This window comes from Peromyscus leucopus, chromosome 8a (genome assembly GCF_004664715.2).
Source record: "Peromyscus leucopus breed LL Stock chromosome 8a, UCI_PerLeu_2.1, whole genome shotgun sequence".
NCBI classification, from domain to species: Eukaryota; Metazoa; Chordata; class Mammalia; order Rodentia; family Cricetidae; genus Peromyscus; species Peromyscus leucopus.
In genome coordinates, this window is record NC_051085.1 from 39,563,048 (window position 1) to 39,579,092 (window position 16,045).

General features: G+C 45.5%; 1 protein-coding gene across 5 annotated transcripts in view; it reads left to right on the forward strand.

The window, feature by feature from the left end:
- The window catches only part of Nhsl1 (NHS like 1), a 229,013-nt gene that overhangs the window by 87,927 nt on the left and 125,041 nt on the right, over window positions 1-16,045 (forward strand). The window contains exon 1 of one of the 5 annotated variants that reach the window (XM_028860914.2): window positions 10,457-11,371. The exons of 3 other annotated variants lie outside the window; for them this stretch is intronic. In XM_028860914.2, coding sequence (XP_028716747.1) covers window positions 11,176-11,371 — 196 coding nt within the window. In that variant the 5' untranslated portion in view covers window positions 10,457-11,175. Of the gene's footprint in view, window positions 1-10,456; window positions 11,372-16,045 lie in introns of those variants that run through there. One more of the 5 variants, XM_028860922.2, reaches the window with a different exon arrangement.

Here is a 16,045-nt window from a genome sequence, read left to right on the forward strand (position 1 = left end):
TGGTGGTGGTGTATAGATGCGTTCTCTCAATAGGCAAGGCTGTTTGGAGCAGCCCTTGTCCTGGTATGCACATTCTGAAATGTAGATTTCCTTTCTAGACACAAGGGCTGATTTTCAGAACTACTCCCATGTCAGCTCAAGTATGCCGAAGAGGTATATTTTGGAATTGGCATGTTCTTGTCTACCACATTTATATTTTAGGATGGTATGTTGTAATCCTCAGCCTTTCCACTTGCCCATTTTGGAATTTCTATGCGCCCAAATTTCCATTTTAATTGAAAGTTGTTAAATTAAAAGCAAATGCTTATAGACCAAGTGTGATTTTTATAGACACCACACGTGAGAGAAACAAACGCCATGCCTTTTCAGCAAAGTTTAGGTATGTCCTACTGGGAAGTAGCCCTTTAGTTACCCAAATGATTTGTAGGGAGTGGATCAGGTGCATCGGTTCGTGAGAAGAATCAAGAAGAACGTGAGCCCTTTAGTTGCAGAGTGGAAAGTTTCAGGTTTTGTTTAGAAGAATAACCTAACAAGTATCTGGGTGGTATAAATTCTGTTTATGAACCACAAGCAAATGAGTCAATACTACATCTCAGTAAACACACAGGTATGTAGAAAGTGCATGGAAAAACATGTTTATGAATGATAGGCACCAAATTTGAAAAATCTTTTCCACAGTGTAGTAGGGAAAAGGCAGGATGCTTATGTGCAGCACTTTATATTTTTTAAAAAGCTGAAGCGGGGCCTAGGAAAATAGCCCAGTTGGAATAGTACTTGCTAGGCAAGCTCAAGGACCTGAGTTTGGGCCCCAGAACTCAGCCCTAGTGCCGGAGAGGCAGAGAAATGTGGATTTCGGGGACTCACTAGGCAGCCAACCTCATCCATTCAGCAAACTTCAAGCCAAGGAGTGGCTGTTTCTTAAAAAATCAAGGCGGACAGCTCCTGAAGACCGGCAGCCAAGTCTCCACTTTTGCCCGCTTTATGGACCCTGTTCCTCCGACTGGGTTGCCACATCCTTACTATGAGGGGATGTGCCTGGTCTCATTATAACCTGATTTGCCATGTTTGGTTGATATCCCTGGGAGGCCTGCCCTTTTCTGAAGGGAAAGGAAAAGGAGTGGATCTGGGGAAGAGGGGGGATTATGGGGGAGGGCCTGGGAGGAGAGGAGGGAGGGGAAACTGCAGTCAGGATGTAGTATGTGAGTGAGGGGGGGCGCGGGGGGATGACAGCCAAGATTGAACTCTGGCTCCTGTGAACATGCATACGTGTGTATGTGCACCCACAAAAACATGTACTCATGCACACACATGCACAAACTGAAACAGAGAAAAGTAAAGAAATATGGAAAACTAGAGCCGGGCAATGGTGGCGCACGCCTTTAATCCCAGCACTCGGGAGGCAGAGGCAGGCGGATCTTTGTGAGTTCGAGGCCAGCCTGGCCTACAGAGCGAGCTCCAGAAAAGGCACAAAGCTACACAAAGAAACCCTGTCTTGAATAACACACACACACACACACACACACACACACACACACACACACACACAAAACTGTTAAGTATTAAATCTAGAATATTTATACTCTGTGTTTACCGTAAAACCTGTAGGAGATACAGAAACTAAAAATAAAACAGGATAACCAGCCATTAAACCACATCCACTTGTACCATCTCCGATTTCTCACATGTGTTATTCCAGGCCGTTCTCTGTTCACATAGCACCATGTCCCCATGTGTTCTTTACAGCGTGTGCATTTTCTGTAAACTTGTAAGTAGTGACTTCAACTCTGCCTGTTTACTTGAAATTGTGGTTTAACAGTTTAAAAGTCATGAGTTTGAAACCTTTACAAGCTTGGACCCTATTGTGGAAGCCTGTTTAAAGGTGAGTTTCTAGATTGTGCTAAATAAGATGCAGATAGGTGGATTGTTTTTAGATAACCCTCTTAGCCATCTTCTTCCATAATCTCAAGTGATCTGTCACAGGTGTCTGGAATACAGTGTAACATGTTCTGGCCACATAGAAGTTTAAGTATTGATGGGCAGAAAGGAGTTTTACAAGTAAAATTCTTGTAACAAGTATTTTAACTAGATTGCACCGTGAAGACACAGTAACATAGGCAATTTAAAATGTCTCTAATTACAATGGGGCTTCTCATGAAAATGTTCATGTTTGACTTTTTTTCAGAGAATAATTTCAGTACTGGGCTTGAGTTGGTCATGGATGAACAAGAAAGTTTCTGATTTCTTCAGTTCTGACTCTGTACTTCAGGGTGGTAGCAAGGGTTGGCTTAGACCAGTGTAACTAGAAGATGATGGTTGTTATAACTGACGCTCACTGGTTTCATGATTTTTCTGATTTTCTTAGGCTCTTATTTATTTTATTTATTTATTTATTTATTTATTTATTTATTATTCAATTTATTCATTCATTCCCATTCATGGAGTTGGAGAGATGGTTCAGTAGTTAAAATACCTGCTGCTATTTACAGAGTACCCAGAGTCAGTACCCAGCACATGCATAGCAGCTCACCTCTGACACCCTCCTTTGGTTTCCATAGGTACCAGATGCATGTATGATGACTGCATGTGTGTATATATATAAATACAGGCAAACACTCATACACATAAAATAAAAATAAGTAAATCTTTACATTCTCATTGATTTTTTTTATACAGTTGTTTCCAGAGGGGAAAAGGCTTTGGGGGGCTATAGGAAATTTAATCTGAAATAATAAAAGATTTCCTACTAGGGCCTGGAAAAATAGCCCATTGGTTAAGAGTTGCTCTTTCAGAGGAGCCAGTTTGAATTCTCAACTTCCACGTGGCTACACAAACATCTGTAACTGAGTCCCAGCACCTTCGAGGGCACCAAGCATGGGTACACAGATATACATGCAGACAAAAACATCAGTACCCTTAAAATAAATAAAAACATTTTTAAAAAATACTGCATTACATCTTTATAGTCTTGATTTGTAAACTACTATTCAAATTAGAACCGCGTTGACTAAAAAATGTAGTGTTTTAAAATTATGTCCTGATAGACCTTACAAATACTAAGGCAGGCACTATTGGCTGAAAATTGAATTTTTAGTGGAATCTCAAACTGAAAACTTTCTGTTTTTTAAGGTGCTGTTTTTTTTCCTTATTATTCATGGTGTTTATATGTAACAGAAGCGAAAGGACCCAGAAAGTGAGTGCTTATGGTCACCAGCTCAGTGTCAAGTGTTCAGATCATTAGCACAAGCACTTTTGACTTTGTTGTTGTTTTGTTTTTCGAGACAAGGTTTCTCTGTGTAGCTTTGGAGCCTGTCCTGGAACTCGCTCTGTAGACCAGGCTGGCCTCGAACTCACAGAGATCCGCCTGCCTCTGCCTCCTGAGTGCTGAGATTAAAGGCGTGCGCCACCACTGCCCAGCGGTACTATTATGTATGTACTACCAAGTCATTGTGTGTGCTAAAGTATACACTGGCCAGATTCAGTGGTGTGATAGGCAGTTCTCAGATTTTCAGTTTTAGCAGCTGGCTGTAAATTATTGCCAACTTGAAACTGACCTTGGTGGGAGTCCTTCCAACTTGGAAACTGGCAAATACTGCCAACCAAGGCGTCCTCCATGCCCCAGCTCCCACCCCAGAGAGCTTCGATACCGGAACAGCACCCGTAGCTCAAATTTCTCCGGCCACAAGAATCTCAGCCTGGAGTATTTCTCATCCCAGTCACTGAGCTCCTGGAGCCTTGATTCAAGGCCCTGCTTGGGTCCCCACCCCCTTATGTAGCATAACCCCCTTTTGCTGTTATGTTACAAGTGAGCGAATAGTTGTGTCCTACAATAAACATTCGTTTCCTCCCAAGCTAGCACCTACCTTTTGTATTTTACAACATGGCTCATTTCCTAGGAGGGGATCAATACATATTTTGATTCCTTTTTCTGGGCTCTTTTCCACCCCTGGAGATAACTCACACATTGAGACAAACTGTGGCCTTGGCAGATGCATGTCCCCTCTACCCACCCCCACCCCCCATACATATATATTTGTATTTACCTAGATTTACTTATTTGGAGGCAAACTTGAATTTAGGTTCTTTGTGTGTGCTTTGAGACAAGGTCTCACTGTGTAGCTCAGGCTGGCTTCATGCTCAAGGTTCTTCTGCCTCCGTCTATAGGACGCTGAGATAGCCCAAGTGCGTCATTACACCTGACAGGAATTGGGCTTCCGAGTGAAGCCGCCGATCAAAAGCCTTTTAAGCACTTTGCACCCATTTCTGTTAACTGACATTGTTAGAAGGTTCACCCAGCTCGCTGGAAGTACTGCTGAGTGTTGTTGAGATGAGCGCGTGTTTCTGACTTGGAGTGGAAATGTAGTGAAAGCTGGTAGAATTGAAAACAAGCCTGTGGGGCGCAGGGGGTGAGGTGGGGGTGCGGTGGGGACCAGCTGGACCCAGTGTGCTGTGTGTAAGCCAAGGTGAATATAGTTAGAAAGCTAGAATAAAAAAAGAACGCATGCGTTGGGAGATCGCTTGGGTTGACTGAAAACTTGTTTTGGTTATAAACATCTACCAGAAATTAAAAAAAAAAAAACCCAAACCAAAATGTCTTTCCACTGCATCTGATTAGTTAAGTTCACTTGACAGGGCCCCTCAGGGGCACCCCTACCCATCTCTCTGGGGAACCAAGGAGAGTGTGAGGCTGTTCCTCTGTCTGCTTTTGGTTTAATGTTCACTGCAAAAATGACTGGGCTAGGTCACTGAGATTATGGAGTTTTGGTAGATGAGAGCCGGTGTACATGTCTGGACAAAAATAAGACGGCCGTGGAGTCGTTTTCAAAAGGAAGCAATATAACTGTGTGAGCAATGAGATTCTATTATTCACTCTTTAATTCAGATTACATTTCTGTTATCATCTTAAATTTTGATTTTGGGGATTGGTGATAAAAGATTGATCACCTTGAAGGTCTAATTATGTCCTTATCTTGAAACTTGAGCTGAAAAGAAAAATTGAACATGGAAATGACGGCTCCATTGTGTGGTCCTTCACAGGGAATCCCCGTCCTGGGGGACATGTTGGCTCCAAGGTGAACTGTTCATTGCTAGCATCTAGCTGCTTTTTGGAGTTCAGAATTGCAGGCCCTTTCTGAGATCTGAATCAGACTCTGTAAGTTTAATAAGATCCCCTGTGATTTATGTGTTTAATAAGCCTTATAAAAAGCTGATTGAGTAGGAGGAAACATTAATAACCGCGGCAGTCACCGCAGAGACCACTGGAAAGGTGGTAAGAGCGATGAAGTCAAGATTTTCAAAGAGTGTTTGGAGTTGCCTTTCAGAGTTTTACCCTCGTTCCTCTGGTATCTGAAAAAAAGTGTTGATGATGTTTTAGGGATTCTCTCACCTGAACCCCTTAGATGGGGGCTAAACTGGGTACAGACTTTGCCTGTTGGGCTGTTGACTGCTTCATAACCCCTGATGGTTTCTGTGCTCTGGCACCAGCGTTCTATGTTCTACCACTGCTGGTGATATTCCTTGCAGTGTGCTTTCACCTCAGGGGACCCAGGGGACTGGTGCTGCCATATTGCTCCTGTATCAAGTGATCCCCCGGGGGCAGGGCTAAGGCTCAGGGTGTCAGATCTTCACGGAGGCCTTTTCCGACTCACAGATGTGGAACGGTAGACAGACATGTGCATTTAGTCTCGTCCTGTGAGGGGAACAACATTACTCATTCATGGAAAGGGGCAAATGGCTTCTAAAGCTAGACCTTTCAGCCCAAGTTGGCACAGAAGTCATGATCTCCGTGCCTCGATCCCCGGAGCATCAGGGTTACAAATGTACAGGCCCATGGCAGGCACTTTGCATTTTTATTTTAAGATAGGGTTTCTTGTAACCAAGGCTAGCTAGTCTCAAGCTCCCTCCCCAGCCGGGGATGACCTTGATCTTCTGATCCTCCTTGCCTGTGTCTTCCAAGTGTGCTGGGGTTACAGGCACGTACCACGCCCTCCCCACTCCCTGAGCTAATATTTCTTCCTTTTGAACATGGATGCGGTGGTAGGTGAGTGTGAACAAAGGGAGGAGAATTTAGTGTACCGAGGAGAGTTTGGTTGTGGTTGTGGGACTCACATGACCTTGCTTTTGTGGTTTTGTTTTGTTTCTTAGGTACAAATAACTGGGCCACCCCAGATCTTGGGAGGTACAGACGGGAGGGTCAGAAAGTTCAAGGTCAACCTTGGCTTCAGATGGGGAGTTTGAGCCCAACCTGAACTACGTGAAACCCTGCCTCAACCAAACAAATACCAAACTAACCAAACTAACCAAGCGAACACCTCTCCCTCCCAAATCAGACCAGCAGCAAACTATCTCACACCATTTCGTTTTGTATGTGGAGATGGACTTTTAATTATTTGTGTGTACAAATGACATAGGAAGATTTCCACTTAACTCTGCCCTTCAATTATTCATGAGCAGTGACAGTTGGGACTGTACCCTGTCCCAGAAGTAAAAGGTCCCTGAGGGTTGCCTGGGAGATTTGGGTGGTAATGTGATAAGGGCCACATTGCACTGCTCTCCCCTCCCCCAGTTCAAGCTGCCAGTCGCTGTGTGTGCCTCCTGCCTCCACTTTGTCTGTGTTGAGTTTGGCTACCCATTACCCCCCCAGGGTGACCCGGCCTACCCGTTTACTCAACAACTGGCCTCTCCCCCATCCCCTTCTCTTCTTGCCTCAACAGAGCAGCTGAGGTAGACATGGAAATTAGAAGTCACGGTGCCCGTTTGAGGGTGTAGAGGCCAAAAGAACTCACGGCACTTGAAATGAATTCCTGCTCTTGGCTGGCATTTTCTACAGATGGCAAGAAGCGTGATTTCACGCCTGATTGGTGGAGGGAGGGGTTTGTTCCCTGGTCTGTTCTGCCGTGTTTAACAGTTTTTATTAGATGAAAAACTTTGACTTGACAGTTCTCGGGGTTGTAAGGATGCTGGCACAGAGCGAAAGGCTTCTAAATGTATCCAACCTACCCCGCTGACTTAGGTAGAAATAAATCTCTTCGAACTCATGGGCATTGACTCAGGAAGATGGTTCTAGAGCTTTCCTTAATGACATATTTCAGTGCCTCTCAGTTTTTATAGATAACTTTTATTTAGTTTATTATTTACATTGTTTTTGAAATAATACATTTTCTTCTAATATTGTTAGTAGTGGTTGGCAAGTGACCCACAAGGGCCAAAGCTTCCTATAAAAGAGGCAGTCAGCCATCAGCCTGATACGGATCCATCCTGGCATCCAGCCGCTCCGACCCTTGGGCTGCAGTCCCACACGTAAAGGGACCAGGGTGCTAGTGGGAGGCAGCTGTGACAAAGCCCTTGTGTGAAAGCGATACATTTCATTCTGCGAGGCCCTGCAGACGCCCGCTGAACATGTCATCTCAGCAGGCTCCCTTATCTGCTCTCCCAGGGCCCGAAGCAGAGCCACGCACGGCACGGTGGCAGGAGGGAGCGATGTTGGCACACGGGATGACAGCCGAAGTTGCAGGATGACAGCCTGATGGTGGGAGGGGCCCCGGGGAAACCCGGCACAGCGAGGAGGAGCGGGATCAGATCTCTTCCGCGGGTCTGTTGAAGAGGTCTGAGGAGGGTGTGTTCTCTTAGCTTTTCGTGGGGGGGGGGAATGGTTAAATTTCTGTCATCTTTGAAGATTCAGACGGAAGTTCTTTGAGAAAACCAATGATTTCCTAAAGCCCAGGCTGCCCCTCAAGACCAGTATTATGAAGAGCACAGTACTTCATGTGAGGTGTGAGGCACACAGGCCCCACAGCCCTGGCTGAGAGTCCATTGATTGAGGTGTGTGGTCTTTGTAGTTGCTCAGTGAATGTAGTTTGAATGGATGTAGTAGCTTCTGAGGCAGCCCACTTAGGCGCTTCTGGAACTCACATGGCGCATGAATAAAGCTAACGTGTCCTCCAGGGCTGACTAGAACTGTTGTATTCCGCTGTCGGCCAATAGCGAGTTTGACCCAATAGTAAAATTACTTAATGTATGTGACTTTCTTTGTATTAGCAAATATGCAGTCATCGAGGCCAGTGGTTCTCTCAACCTTCCTATTGCTGTGACCCTTTCATACAGTCCCTCACATGTGGTAACCCTCCCCCCAACTATAAAATTATTTTGTGGGTACTTCATAACTGTAGTTTTGCTGATGTTATGAACTGTAATGTATCTATCTGATATGTGACCCCAAGGGAGTCGAGACCCATAGATTGAGAACTGCCGAGCTAGGCCATAGACTAGAGATGTTAACTACATGGAGGATTTGTTAATTCTGTTTTGAGGTTTATAGGAACAGTTTCTCTAAATCCAGTTTCTTAGTTTGCCTACATCTAGGGTAAAAATAATTTTTTTCCAAATAGCTTCAGCCGTCTGTATAGCTATAAGTGACTTTAGGGGAGGGTCTTGAGTCTTGGCTCTAAATAGGCCAATTATTATTCTTGGGGGCTTGGAGTGAGGTTTCTTCTTGCCTCTCCATTAGCTTCTTGCAAGGCTGGGGCTATGTGAGGCCCCGCTGATTACTTGGTGCTTGGGTGTATCCAGACTGTGTACATACTCCAAGAGGCCTGTGGAAGAGAATTCAGCTTCACCTCTGGTACAGGGAACAGCAAGGGGTTTATTACAAAGCTTAGCTGTCTTTAAGTTACAATGCAGCTATAAGCCGGGAGGTGGTGGCGCATACCTTCAATCCCAGCACTCAGGAGGCAGAGGCAGGCGGATCTCTGTGAGTTCGAGGCCAGCCTGGTCTACAGAGCGAGATCCAGGACAGGCACCCAAACTACACAGAGAAACCCTGTCTCGAAAATTCAAAACAAACAAACAAATATACAAGCGCAGCTATAAGATGTGGACAACATGTTGGAAAGAATTGTGCTCAATGTTTGGGGTTCATGGATTCTTAGAGGGCAGGAGTATGTATTGGGAAATGGTCCCACGAAGCTCTAAATAGCACGGAGGACTTGCACGTTTTTCTATGGTGCTTTTAAAAATTCCTTATTTTATATTTTTAATTCTTTTTGTTTTCTGGAGACAGGATATCATGTAGCCAGGCTGGCTGCTATTCATATAGTGGAGGATGATGACCAGGAGTACCTGGAGGTTGGGTGCCTGCACCACTGTGCCTGATAGTAATATCATCATCTTTGCTCTGGTAATAATGGTCAGCATAGATCTATCATTGAAAATTAAGGGTTGCAGCAGACCCAGCACACCCAGGAGGGTGAACCTCTGACCGAGTGATGTCTCATATAACTCGCTCCCCATCCCTGACCATTGCTCTGATATGACGCATGCTTGAGTCCTCTGTAACTTGAAGGATTTAAACGACAAGGCCTCTGGAGACTCCTATTCCTTTTAACTCCTCGTCAGTGCTAACTGGACTGTTTTTTTCACTTGGCTTTCCAGTCTCGGTGTCTTCCTCTAGTGTAGCATGAGAATTGACTGTCCTAGGGACGCTTTGCTCTGTAATCTTCTTAAGTGAGCATCCCGGACCTGGTATGCTCAATGAATCTCCTTCATAGTCACCGCGAGTTGTAATAGACACGTGACACAAAGTTTGCTTTTAGAACTTTTTGTTTTTCCAGACAGAGTTTCCCTTTGTATCCCTGGCTGTCTTGGAACTTACTCAGTAGACCAGGCTGGCCTTGAACTCAAGAGATCCTTCTGCTTCTGCCTGGGTGCTGGGGTCAAACGTGTGCGTCGCTGCCATGGCCACCACCACCACCACCACCCAGCTGCTTTTAGAACTTTTAGTCAGTTTATTTTCTAGCAAACTTGTTGGTGTTGATAATGACTAATTTGTTGCTGTCTGCCTCACTCTGTCGCTCGGGGGCGGGGGATGCTGACGTTTAGGCCCAAGCCATCAATCACATTGACCTAGGGGAGGTGCTACACACAGGCCAATGCATTGCAAGGTAGAGTCCAGGTGCTTTGCTTTGTAGCTGGCAGTTGATTGCCTTAGCATTGTTTTCAAATAGGATTCTCTCTGAAAGGGTGGCCATTGGAAGGCAGAGAAGGATTACCTGGGGTCAGGCTGAATGGAGTGTGCTGGGCCCCACATTCTGCCTACGGGTGGCCGGAGGGGAGGCAGGAACAGGTGCGCAAGCGTGGCCGCATCTCACCTTTGCTAAAAGCAGGAAGTGAAGTGATACTGCTTACCTTATCCCTGATAATGGCATTCCTTAACCCCTCTGGGAAGGCGGGGACTCGAAGCCGCATTCAAAGCACGTCTGGGGATCACACTTTTTCCGACAAGTGGGTCCAGTAATTGGCCATCCGATTCTTTTTGCGATCCGCAGACGTCTACACTCGACACGGGCTTGCATTCATTCCCATTGCTTTGCAGGAGTTCAGAAGTTTGAGCCACCACCGAAGTGTGGTCTGTGGAGGGGCGGGGCTCTCTGTCTCCAATGAGGTGCCTTCAGTGTCGGGCAAGCCTATCATCTCTCGCAGGAGTGCTTGCTCTGTAATCCAAGCGATAGCCACGCAGCCTGTTTTATTGTTTGTGGAGTCCTGGGGCTAGGAGCGCTTCCCAGACGGGAGCGAGAGCAAGCGAGTGGGCGGTTTATGATTCTGCCCTTCGCCGCCGCCGGGACGACCTAGCCGAACCCTTTGATTTCTCCCAAGTAACCTGTGTGGGTGAACTTTAAACTGGGGGCCTGCTTGACTCTGGATCTTTTTCTGCCGGGTGGGGAGTTAGCTCCTCCACCAGAAGCTGGCTCTCTGCCTTCAGAAGGAAGGATGCCCTGGAGAGGCGTAGGATTACGTTTAGGGATGCTAGCCATACAGCCAAGAGTCGGGGTACCGTGGCTCTTCTTTGCAAAGTCTTGGCAAGTGTGCCTGAAATGACCACGCCGTTTCTTCTTCTTTTTAAAAGCTTGTACTTCTATTTTATTTTTTTTTGCCTGTGGACCGCCCTCCAGAAATTGGTGCCTCAATGTGGCTAGAATAAACCCTTTTGGAAAATATATCTTTAATCCTTCCTTTTCCTTTTAATCGGGCACACAGAAGCACAATGCCTGCCCGACTCCCAGCATCGTCTGGATAAGTGGAAAGGGGGCAGGCTCCTTTCAAGGACCCGGGCCAATTCTAAAAAGCCAGCTTTTTGTTTGTTGGGCCGTCTTTTGTCTCTAGAGGATTTTGATGTGAAAGAAGATGAAAAAGGAAGGCACCTCAGGTTCCTTCAGACTCAAGGCAAACCCAGGCTCCCTCTCACGTGCCGTGAGTTGGATAAATTTCTCTTCCCTGTCCAGGCAGACAAAGAGGCTGTTTCGCAGTGATGGAGAGCTGTCCGTGTGTGGGCAGCAGGTGGAAACAGATGATGAGAACTGGATATACAGAAGCAGAAAAGGTGACTTGGTTTTTGTTGTTGTTTCTAATGGAAACATCTTTCAAAAAAATTGTTCTGTAGAATTCTTTGTTCCTATCAATGATTTCTTGTCATGCTCCCCCCGCACCCCTCCCCCGAGGTTTTTTTTTTTTGTGTGTGTGTGTATGTGTGTTGGAATTCACCACTGTTCATTTGTTTACTTATCCAAAATTAAAAACTCCAACAAGGTCCAGCTTGTGACTGTAGCCTTCTGAGAAGGTTAAATAGCTCTTGTTGGCTGTGGGTGTTCTCCGTTCCTTCTTCGATCCATGCTGTCCTGTGACTCGGGTAAAGTCAACTTGGAAGGCATCACCACAGATGAGATCTTCTAGCCTGACAGTCCTGGTGAGCTGCGTTCTGCAACTGCCTTGAGAAAACTTGGGGGTTTATGGATGGTCTTTTTTGCAGCTTTCTTCTGAGAAGATGAATGAAATCCGTGACTGTGAATGTTTGAATTAGACAGGTGCTGAGTGTGACCCGCGGGGAAATGGATGCACAAGGGGGTTGTTGACCTTGGCCAAAAAGAGTTTGGGATTTCTGTCAAGTTTCTTTTCAGACCAATGTTGGTGTCTGTTCTCAGGCATGTAGATGCCTCCTGCCCCTAACCCCCCCTGCCCCAAGGTAAGGAAAACTCAGTCCTGCTGGAGGACGGCGGGGGCATTCTGGTATTTCATAACACCCCCTATCTTCTGTATAGAATTTCTGACATCTGCCTATTAGGATGTGAGCAGTAGGGGCTGAATTATCTCTGTGATGGTCTCTACATTGGGTGTTGTCCAAAGTCCAGCAGGGAAGCACTGTGGTGTGTTACAAAGGAACCTAGTCCAGACATTGCTGGGACTGTGTGTGACTTGTTTACTGCGTTCTTCCTCTGCCAAGAGAAACCTTGCTAGAACCTCTCGGGGACCCATTCTTCCCCCTCTTCTGGGAATCCTAACTGCAGACATGTGAGTCAACTAACCTGGGTGCTTCTGGGTACATGATCATTTCTGTGCGCTCTGAGAATTAAAGGCAGCTCTTTTATAGGGACAGTGGGTGTTAACCTGCTTGTGCTTGTCTGTTGAACTGTGGCAGAGGAAGGACTGGTTACTGTTCTTTGAAGATATCAGTTGTCAAGGAGGGGGTCATCAGTGATTCACCCATGCTGAGCTTTAAAAAACCTGAGTTTTGAGTTACACTCTGTAATCGCTTGCTGCCTGGAACTATGTAGTTTAAATCTGTGAACTGCTTTTCTAAATCAGGAATAAGCTTTGGTTTTGGTAAGTGGCTGGTCCGTAATGTTTGAACCAAACGTGTTTGCAGGGGGGACACCACAGTGCTGTGGTTGCAAGGGAGGGCACTTTTGACTCCTTTGGCCATTGCCGGAAGTTGCTTCTCAGGACTTACTTTGTGCCCGGCCAACCGCCGTTAAGTGTCCGTTGAAGATTGTGTACGTGTGAGCATGTGGCTTTAGTACTTTCACTGTCCGTGGTTCATCTAAATGAACATTAAAGGGGGGAGAGACTGAATCTGTATGCGTTAGGTTTATTTGGAAAGTGAAGCGAATACTGTGCACTTGACTTGTAGAGAATAAAGAAGTCATTGTGAAGAGCGAGGGGCAAGTTCTGAAGGAAGAGAGGACTTGTTTATTTCCAATACAAAACACCGTGCCTTCTATCCCTTCATGTAATAGAGGGCACTGTAGTCTCCTGTATATAAATGGGGAGGGGGGGGCTACTACAGCATATACATTTATAGGTTCTTAGAAATAATTGGCCCAGAATAAATATTGTCATTTTGACATATGGAGTTCGGGGAAATCTGTAAAAAGCTGGCTGTGCATGACAAATCATAGAATTACATTCTGTTTCCATATTTAGCTTACGAAAGAAAATTGGCTCTCTTCCTTGACATACTGTCTCAGGGGCATGTACTAACAGTTGGTCTTTATCCCTCATAACTCTTTCCTTTGGAGAAATGTAGAAGTGACATTTGTTTACATTAGTAGATCAAAAGAGGAACCATCTGTAAGGAAAACCATGCAAGGTTTTGAGTTTTGTTCTGATGAGCATCAAGGAAAGCTGAATCTGTAGCAGGGATTACCAGTCACCTCAGAGGATGCCCAGTGGCCATTTTAAGACTGGGTTACAAATTAAAAAAAGTACCTAAGACCTACTGGCATGATGGGAATATGAGGTGTCTTCTATATCCAACTCCGAGAACATGAACAAGTCTTTTGATTCATATCTGCCTTTGAAAAACGTCTGCCTTCCCCTCCCTGCTCCCTTCAGTCCTGACAGATGGGGCGGGCAGTGGTAACCTGGAAAGTCAACCTTCCTTGCACCCAATGGGGTGTGGGGAGGCTGGTTCTGCAGCTGTCTGGCTGCTCCCAGCTGCTTCAAGGCCAGGCTGTCGTTCCTGCCCTCTGTCGCCAGGTAACGCCTTATGGCACAGCCAACCCACTGGCTCCTTGGTGAATAGTAAGTTGTATTAACACATCCATTCATGTTGCAAGGTAGAAGGCCTCTTTATGGCGAAGCTTTAGGCTGAAGAGTAACAGTTACAATGCAAGTTTATACATGGTTACATTTTTGGGAGGAGTTTGTTTGTTTGTTTATTGGGACAGGGTCTCTCTACATAGCCTTGGCTATTCTGGAACTCATTATGTAGACTAGGGTGGCCTCAAACTCACAGAACTCTGCCTGCCTCTGCCTCCTGAGTGCTGGGATTAAAGATGTGGGCCACCATGCCTGGCTTTAACATTGTTACTTTTGAAGATCAGTGCCTTGGCCTTTGACTTTGTTACTTATACCCCAGAAACTAAGGTAAAAGGATAGCTTAAGATTTCTGCAGATTCTTTTTGTAAATTAGAAGTGACCAATAGGCATCTTTCTACTACGTGACTTTTCCCCGTGTATTGAAAGTTGCCTGAAGCGGGGCTGGAGGAAGAGCTCAGAGGTTAAGAGTCCCTACTGCTCTTGCAAAGGACCTGAATTCCATTCCCATGACCCAGGTCAGGTGGCTTACAGCTGCCTGTCACTACAGCTCTAGGGCATCTGACACTTAGAGGCCATCTGCTCTCCTATGCACATCTCTTCTTCTCCTATATACATGCAATTGAAAGAAAAAGAGAGGCCACCAGAAGCTTCATATAAATAGGTTCAAAGCCATCACCAGGAAGCACTCAGACTCACTTTGTCACAGTACATGATAAGTTTGAAAACTCTCTTGTACTGACATTTGTGCTCCGGGAGGTAAGAGTGAGCGCTCGACACGGTGATCAGTTCTTCTGTTCTTGCTGTGATGTGACCCACTTCAGCACACCACGATTCAACTTCATCATCTGTAAACACCAGAACGTGAAAGTGTGAGCATCATTGAGCTGGATGTGCTGGAGGAAGCGGGAGTGTGGTTGACAGGGGCCTTCCGTGTAACTTCCTTTGCGGTGACGTTCCTCATAGGAGGAACCTTGCTTACTGAGTTCTGGGCAGAGGCCGTGAGGATGCTCAGAGTCTGCAGTCTTGGAGTTTACACCTCTGTGGAAAAGCAAGTGTCTGAGAGGCAGTTAGCAAAACCAACTGTGGAAAAGTACAACGTGAAGGCTGAGGGAAGGCCCGGACCAGGGATTTTTGTCTGAAACCTTTTCATGTTTTCTGACTGTTAGCATGGAATTAAGCAGTGTTTAATAGGTGATTCTTCACCAGTATCACTGAAGGTTCTCAAGGAAAACTAATGACCCATGCCTAGTCTGTGCTTCCCCTTTCCTGCTCGCTGAAATAAAATAAAAAGAGGCAGGGTAACAATGGAGTTGTCTTCTTATGGCACAAAGCACATTTTGTTTCTGGGTAGAGGCATGATTGATGATCCTGGAATTGACAGGTCTACCGACAGAGAGGGTAACCCTCGTTTTAAATAACATTTTTATTCTTTCCCTGTTGATTTTTTTTTTTAATCATCTCCTCAACTTAGTAACATTACCAAATCTGACTTGTTTATATTTCAGTGTAACTTCATGGGGCTAGAGATACAGCTCCTTGCAGACTACATCCCAGGAGTGAAGCCCTGGGTTCAATCCTTGGCACCTCCTGCCCTATCCCCCCAAAATCGGGGGGGCAGCCTTTGTAGGCGTCAGGGGTAATGAGCAATTTGTACCCTAGATAAGCAGTTCCTGAGTGTAGGAGCTGTAGGTAGGAGCTGTGTGTTATTTCATCCCGGTACCCCTCATCAGAAGAGAGATGCAGAGAACAGATGCACCGGTCCACAATGGATTAGTAACGACCAGATATTATAATGGAGAAAGATGGTTTGCCGAGACCCAATGCAGCTGGTTCAAGTTCTATTTTCATAATGATAACTGGGTTCTGTTTTTTTTAAATACCAAAACACCTTTAAAATGATGAGACTCGAGGACAGCGCTGACGTAAGGCGGCCGAAAAGGCGCTGGTAAATATTGTTAAAAGAGCATTGCAAATTCGTGCTTCCAAACCAAACCAGCTTTATTTATGCTGAGGGTCACTCTGTTGATCAGGAAAGTGGTTAAATGGGTTTTTATCTTAACAGAAGCACCAAGACAAATGTTCTCAGTGTATGATGGCTTCTTTTTCTTCTTAAATTCCCACTGAAGTTGGCGTTCTGTGAAAGAGACAGAGAGAGACACTTATTCTTTTCTCGGGTCTA